The following is an 8,424-nucleotide window of genomic DNA, read 5'->3' on the forward strand; positions in this document are numbered from 1 at the left end:
TATTTTATTTGTTGAAAAATTCCGAAAATTTTTACAATGTTAAGCAAACATATCCAAAGTAGTAATAAAATTTTCACAAGAAAATAAAATCAATTTAAGTAGTAATAAATTATTTACGATAGAATGATGAATTTTTCTTAAAAATGCTTAAAAATAAATTTGAGGTTCGAAAATTCTTGAGAAATTTTTTGAAAATGTAGTAGAGTAAGTATTTTTGCAGAAAAATTAAATTTTCGAAAATTAAATGTTGAGAATTTTTAATATTAAAAATTAGGATTTGGATAAATAATTCATAGAAAATTAAATATTAGCCAAAATATTTCGAAAATATTTTGTTGGACAGAGAATATTATAAGTTTTTACCGAAAAATAAATTTTGTAAAAATAACTCTGTGAAATATTTTTAAATTGAAAACTATAATATTTGAAAAATAAATCATAACAAATACTGCAACGATCAAAAAATTTTAAAAGTTTTTCTACAAATGGGAAATGAAATATTCTTTTTTGAAAAAATTAATACCTAATTAATTTTGAACAGAAATTGTACGAAGAAATTTATTTTAGCACATTGTACGAAGAAATTTATTTTAGCACATTCCTTCCTACTAGATTGATCAAGTATTTTCTAGAAATGTATGTTTTTGTAACTTTTCTAATTTGATCCTTGTGAAATTTATAATACTAATTTAATCTTTAAGAATATCTAAAATTTGAACATGCAGAATTTTTAAAATTTTCTATTTGTTCCTCTAAATTAGCATTTTCAATTTTCAATTTTTCAAGATCTTCTATTAAGCAAGATTTTGCCAAAATTCTTTTTATTTCTAAATTCTCCTTTTTTTAAAATTTCTTTTTTTGTTTTTAATTTGCACATTGATTTTACCATTGATTTAATATCGAAATACAATTGATCAGGTGGTAAAAGGCATACCTCACTTACCATGTCAGATCTAAAGCTTGTTCTTCGTGGTTAGCCATCAGTGCTAGTCCAGTGTATGCTCCTATTTCTGACTCGGATGACGAGTTTTCGTCCCAAGTGACCTTGAGATTCTTGTGCTTGTTTTGCTTGGGTCTCTTGTCTTTTTCCTTTTTGAGTTCCGGGCAGTCCTCCTTTATGTGTCATTCTTTTTAACACTGGTAGCATCGAACCTTTCTTCTATTTCTTGGATTTTTTTTATCTACATTTCTTTAAATTTATTAGATCTAAAATTTTTTCTAAACTTCCTTACCATGTAAGCTTCTTGGTCTCCTTCCAGATCTGAGTCTGATTCAGGTTCGTCCTTTTTGGTAACTTTTAATGTCTGGCTTAACTCTTTTGTTGTACATGCACATCGAGTTTCATGTAATTCCAAAGTTGAAAAAAATTCCTCTAAGGTACTTACCTCTAGGTCCTTCGAGATGTAGGCGTCTATGATCGAAGTCCATTCTGGAGTTTTGGGAAAAGCCTTGAGTGCGTAGCGTACCGAGTCTCGGTTGGTTACCGTTTCGCCGAGGTTGACCTGTCCGATAATTAGCTCCTTGATCTTTGCATATAGTTGGGCTACCTTCTCGCCTTTTTCCATATGGATGTTCGTTAGCTTGCTCCGAAGAATGTCCCGCTGTACAAGCTTTGCTTCAGATGTTCTTACGTGGAGTTCCAGGAACTTCTCCCAGAGATCCTTTGCCGATGTGTAACTTCCCATGCGATTTACTTCTTGAGGCAGTAATACACTTAATAGGTGATATTCCACTCAACTGTTGGCTACGAAATCGCTTTGCTCCTTCATCTAGAGGTACTCTTCTTTCGCTATGCCTTGTTGATCTTTAAGAACTACAAAATCATACTTAATTATTAAAAGAATTTCAAAGTCGGTTTTTAGGAATACCTCCATTCGACGTTTCCAGTGCGTGAACTCTCCCTCGAACTTTGACGGGATAAGGCTTGGTCCGGCCATCAATTTCTTTGCTTCGGTTGATGGTTAGTCCTTCTAAAACGTCCTCACTCTAATACCAATTGTTGGACCCCTGGTGGCCGGCTAAGGGGGGGGGGGGGGTTGAACAGTCCTGAAAATGCAAACTCAAACATTTCTCGGTCTTATAGCTTGATTAAAACAAACACTTGTACAAAAAGAATTAAGAAGCTAATTAATTAAAAGAAAGAGGTCAGAAAAGATTTACTTGGTTTGCAATCAGAGGATTGTTAATTCAAGGCAAATGAAGCTCACTATGAAGATCTCCTTAGGGCGAAGCAGCCTCTTACAACGTTGACAGCTCACACAGTAGTAGTCCAGAAAGAGAAATTGATTATAAGTGTTGTTATTTAACTACTGAAATCAGGGTTGTATTTATAGGCGTTAATCCGAGCGCCTAGAAGGGTTCTAGGTGCCTGGGGGTGGATAAAATTTTATCCATGAAGCAACGGATCAAGACAACTCGGCAAAAGATAAACTTTATAGTCCGAGCGCCTAGACCAGGTCCGAGCACTCGGACCGGGCTGAACAAGCTCATCCATGGTGCAAGCCCAGGGCGCCCGGATCGGGCTGGATGGTCAATAGTCTGTTGACTATCCGGTTTCTCCCGTTCCGACTCTACTCGCTTGGGTGATTTCGGCCATCCGGAATAGGGCTCACCCAAACTCATTTTCCAGCCTTCTTGAGCAATCTTCTGCTCAGGCTTCTCGTCCGCCGGCGTACTCTTCCGCAGCGCCTCGTCTCTAGGACGCATTGAGCCCGTCAACTCTCTCACATACCGTCCTTCTCGCTAGCTACGTCTTTCCCTCGACTTCCTGTGCTCCTAAGTTCCTGCACACTTAGACACAATGCATCAAATAACAACAGAACCTAACTTGACTTGGTTGATCATATCAAAACCTCTACGGGGTACTTACACATAGATGAATTATTAGATTAATTATACGGTGCCACCATTTTTTCCAAGATTAACTTGCGCTCTGGCTATCATCAGATCTGAATGCACCGATATATTCAAAATTGTATTCCAGACTCATTCAGGACATTACGAGTTTATTGTCATGCCCTTTGGTCTTACAAATGCTCCGTCTACATTTCAAGCAGTAATGAATGAGTTATTTCAGCCTTATTTACATAAGTTTATCTTGGTTTTCTTTAACGACATCTTAGTGTATAGTGTTGACACTGAACAACACCAACAACATCTGTCCATCGCTTTCTAGGTCTTGTGGGACAATCAATTTTATATTAAAAAGTCCAAATGACTATGTCATCAACCACAACTATCCTTCTTAGGCCATATTATCTCATGCAAGGGTGTAAAGATGGATTCGAATAAACTACAGGCTATTCATCATTGGCCTCTACCAAATTCTATGAAGGAGCTATGTGGTTTTCTTGGCCTTACAGGTTATTATCGGTGATTCATCAAGAACTATGGTTTGATTTCCAAACCTTTAACTGATCTCATAAGAAGAATAACTTCACATGGCATTCAGCTGCTACTCCAGCATTTCAAACACTGAAACATGCCCTTACATCTGCTCCAGCTCTTCATCTACCTGATTTTGATGCAACATTTAATGTTGAATGTAATGCATCATCAAAAAGTATAGGCGCCATTCTTTCCAAACATGGACATCCTATTTCTTATTTCAGCAAAGGTTTATCTTTTCCAAACATGGACCGTGAGTTATTGGCATTATAAAAATGGAAGCATTACCTGTTGGGTCAACATTTCTTTGTCACTTCTGATCATTGTAGTCTCAAGTTTTTGCTTGATCAATGTCTTACAACAAACAAACAACAACGATTTCTCTTGAAATTGTTGTCGTTTGATATCTCCATAATTTACAAAAAAGGTGCAGAAAATACAGGAGCTGATGCTTTATCGTGCCTACCTCAACATGTTGACTTCTTGTCAATGGTCATTCTTTTCCCTTTGGATTTTCTGGAGCTGCAGTAGACATTATTATAGGATCCTTATACACATACACTAATAACAGATATTCCCTCTGATACAAAGATACATCCAGATTTTTCTATCATTGATCACTTACTCTGCTACAAAAATAAGCTTGTCATCTCTGAGCAATCTTCACTACAGCAAAAATTATTGGTTGAATCTCATGACACTTTCACTGCTAGTCATGGAGGCTATCTCAAGACTATGTATCGCCTATCACAAAGTTTTTATTGACCATGCATGAAGCATGGTGTTAAGGCTTGGATTCAAAATTGTTTAGTCTACCAACGGTCTAAATATCAAGCTTTAGCTCTCGCAGGTTTGTTACAACCACTACCCATACCTGGCCAAATTTGGGAGGATATTTCATTAGACTTTATTGCTAATCTGCCGAAGTAAGGGGTTATGATACTATTCTGGTTGTTGTTGATAGATTGAGCAAATATGCCCATTTTGTTCCATTATCTCACCCTTTTACTGCGCTCACCTATTCAGCAAGGATATTGTTCGTCTCCATGGGATTCCTAAGTCTAATTGTGTCTAATAGAGATGTGATCTTCCTCGATGCTTTTTGGGAAGAACTGTTCAAGCTTAGTCACACTCAACTCCGTATGAGTTCTGCTTACCATCCGCAAACTGATGAACAAACTGAGGTTGTGAATCGCTGCTTCGAAACTTATCTACACTATTTTTGCATTCTTGGTTCAATTTTTTATCTTGAGCAGAATATTCATATAATACTGGATTCCATAGTTCATCTGGCACTTCTCATTTTCACATTGTTTATGGCAGAGATCCTCTGCATCTTCAATCTTACATTTATGGTGAAACTAATATTGCTGATCTTGAAGACTAGTTAATAACACAGGATGCTATGCTACGCACATCGAAGGACAATCTTCTCAAAGCTCAATCTCGTATGAGGTCACACACCAATTCCAAATGACGTGATCTCCAATTTCAAGTTGATGATTTGGTTTTCTTACGTCTCCAACCTTATAGACAATGTTCCTTAGCCAAGCAAAGGTATGAAAAGTTGTCACCATGATTCTTTGGGTCAATACTATCACAAAAAAAGTTGGACCAGTTACATATAAGCTTGCTCTTCCACATTCCTCCAAAGTGCATCCAGTTTTCCATGTTTCTCTCCTACGTCGTGCTTATGGACAACATAACACTTCGCACACACCATCGCTTCCTACCAATTCTGAATGGGAGATGTTACTGACACCTGCCACTGTATTGAATCATCATTGGATTAATGAAGACAAGTGCCCCTCTTTAGAACTCTTAATCCAATGGCTGGATAGACGTCTTAAAGAAGCTAGTTGGGAGAATTATGATTTACTTGCTGCACAATTTCCCTCATTCCGCCTTGAGGACAAGGCTTCTTTTGAAGGAGGCTCCATGTCACATCATTGGCCCATGGTGCCACATAAGAAGAACATCATTTAGACATATTCTAGAAGAACCAAGTGTATATATATATAGTACTTAGGGATAATAAGGAGTTTGTCTCAAATTGCTATATTAGGAGGGTTGTCCACTCCATAAGGGCAAATGTATTGTAAGAATTCTACATGATATCAGTGAGATACATATTTATTTTCCTTAAAATAAATTATCTCTAACAACATATGCATAGAAGGAGAGCTTGACGCAACGGTAAAGTTGTTGCTTTGTGACCAAAAGGTCACGGATTCAAATCCTGGAAACAGTCTCTTGCAAAAAAGCAGGGTAAGTCTGTGTACAATGGATGGATCCTTCCCTAGGACCCCACATAGCGGGAGCTTCGTGCACCGAACTGCCATTTTTTTTTTAACAGCATATGCATAACCATGTGAACAGTTATTAATGCAATCCTTCTTCTTGCCTCTCTATTCTTGTTCAAGACTGCATCTTTATTACCCTTCCAACCTCCACTAGTGTCATCAACAACCTCCCACTTCCTTTTCCTTGCCCCCACACGCTGGCACAATTGGTACATGCATGTGGTGTGGCTGCAATAGGTCATGGGGTCAATCTCAAGTATGTGCGCAATGCCTTGCTGCTCACCTAACCCCATGCAAAGGGCCGCTGTACTGGGCAAAGCCCCCTGTGATTTGACTCTCTTCCAGATCGGGTGGGACAGTCCTTGAGGGGCCCCGGGGTGAGGGTTATCACCTTTGCTGCAACAACCTCCCACTTTCTCGATGATGGGTTTTTCCTTGAGTTCTGAGGGTTGTTCTATTCCCAGTCTCGCATCAACAGAGACAGTCTAACTTAAAGTGTGTGGTCAAAAGTCTGAAGTATTGTTAGCATACTACATAATAGTCAAGTACTAGAGACTTACACCTACAGTGTGGGTAAAAATAGCAGGTTGTATGTAGCTATGCAATTGATTTCTTAGTAGTTAGTTGTGTAGTTAGTTACTCTCTAGTTATGTTCTATAATCATATCTATGAAAAAGAATGTAGTTAATTTAAGGAAATGGAAGTAATAGAAAGGGCACTCATTTACCAATTCTTCATTAATTTTCTTGTCTATCAATTTACAAGATTGCTGTTCTTTTCTCCGATAACTTATATGACAGGTTATTTCCCTTCCGAGTGGCTAGTCATTTTGGAATTGATTAGGTTCTGTCCTACTTTATAATTGCAATTATTCCATTTCCTCATTGCATATAAGAATGTGAGTACAATATACCATAACTGAGAAGTTGAATCATTCTCAAATAAAGGGAAAAAAGACTAAGTACCAGAGCCTTTGAACATCAAACTTAGTTAAATAGACAATAAAGGAAGCTTCACGACTTTAAACATACCACATCGCAGATAACGAAATCCAATTCCTTCACAAAGTTCTCTCTGCGACGCTCCCATTCAGCAGCCGTCTAAAAACAAGTAATCCCAATTCCCAATAGATCAGGATTAGAGGAAGACAATGGCACTTTGAAAATTAAGATATGCATAAATGAATAAAATGGTGGGGTCTCTATGAAAGGAAAATTCATTAGATGCTTGAATGCATGCTGTAAATACTAGAAAGAAATAAGTGACATCGATGTCAAAACAAATATGAATGACCAACTACAGATTCAGCTAGAAAACTGATCATCCTATTCAGTTACTGCGTGTGTGGCTTAAAATCTAGGCAGGGAAAAACAAGCAAACGTGTGATGTGTCTGCTTGGGGTATTGGAAGCAATTTCTGAAGATTGAGAATAGTTATCCTGCTGGAATATTATTCTGTGCCACCAATTCAGATAACTATTATTGAGAACAGTTTCTTCATTGGGATAACTATTTGAATAGTAGGGTAGAGAGCAGGAACAGGGAAAAGAACACAAATAGTTCGTTTCCTTTATTAATTTTTTTTTTACTTTCCCTCCCCAGCTCCTCTTGTTTCCTACTCAGGAATCATTCATCCAAGAAATGGTAGAGCACCTACATCATGAGAAAATGGAAATGTGAAAAGCGGCAAAAGCATGACTAAGAGAAATTAATCGAAGCATCATCAACGAGAATTGTAGAGAACAGTGTCCAATAGAAGAGAAAGACAACCCCGTTCGTTCCCATTTCTAGAAAAGAACAGCCATTGAGAGTACCGAGGAGGGGAGGACTAAAAGTGCACCAGATTACAATGAACGGATCCACAATAACATAGGCCAAATTTTGTGAAAGGACAGACATCTAGAGCACGGATGATTTCCCAAAGGATAGAATTAAACACCTTGGCGAAGATGCCGACGCCGCACTCCATGGCGAGCTTAGCCAAGAAAAGGTCGTCGGCGAGGAGCCGCTCCTTGAATCCCCCAAACTGGAGCAGCCAGCGAAAGACCGACGACCTCTCGAGCTCCAAAAACCGCTGCACGATCAATCCGGGGATCCTCCCATTCTCGATCGCGGCGGCCAAGTCCTTAGGGAGGCTCTCCAGCGCTCGCTCAGCCTTTGCCAGGGCGAGCAACGATTCGCTGCGGTTGTTATTGCCTGATTCGCCGCTCTCCCCTCCGTCGCCCCCGCCACCTCCACTTCCGCCATTGCCGCCGTCCCCGAAGCCTCCGCTGCGGCCGGATCGGTCAGCAATGGAGCGACGGGCGGGGGAGAGTAGCGAGATTCGGAGGCGACGGGGAAGTAACGAGGGGCCAAGGAAGCGGACGGTGGAAGGCGGGGCAAAAGGGCGGCGGGAGAAGGAGTTGGGGGAAGGGAAGCGAAGGTTTGAGGGGGACGTCCCGCCGGGAGCCGCTGCGGCCGCCATGGTCGGGGCGGACTGCGGAGCCGGAGATGAGGAAAGGAGTAGTTGGAACGTTCGGGTTTGGTTTGTGGCGGGCGGAGAAAACCTTGGTCGCTATTTATAGTCCGTCTCTTTGAGTTGGTAGGGTTGTTTAAAGCGTTCGTGCAACGCGACAAGTCTGCCGTTTGCCCGTTTCTCTTCGGCCTTCGTCTCAACCGGTGACCGACGTCCTAGACCGGGCCGGAATGAGGAAACACGGTCCGGTCTATTTAGTGGGGCTACTGCGCACGCGTCA

At 39.9% G+C, this 8,424-nt stretch overlaps 1 protein-coding gene across 1 annotated transcript in view; it reads right to left on the reverse strand.

The window, feature by feature from the left end:
• Window positions 1–8,211, reverse strand: part of LOC122055726 (protein RETICULATA-RELATED 4, chloroplastic-like) — a 28,686-nt gene extending 20,475 nt beyond the window's left edge. The window contains exons 1-2 of the mRNA XM_042617299.1: window positions 7,629–8,211; window positions 6,722–6,790 (exon numbers count right to left, since the gene is read on the reverse strand). Coding sequence (XP_042473233.1) covers window positions 6,722–6,790; window positions 7,629–8,153 — 594 coding nt within the window. The 5' untranslated portion in view covers window positions 8,154–8,211. The remainder of the gene's footprint in view (window positions 1–6,721; window positions 6,791–7,628) is intronic.
• Window positions 8,212–8,424: the final 213 nt, after the last annotated feature.

Source organism: Zingiber officinale, chromosome 3B, assembly GCF_018446385.1.
Source record: "Zingiber officinale cultivar Zhangliang chromosome 3B, Zo_v1.1, whole genome shotgun sequence".
Lineage (NCBI taxonomy): Eukaryota > Viridiplantae > Streptophyta > Magnoliopsida > Zingiberales > Zingiberaceae > Zingiber > Zingiber officinale.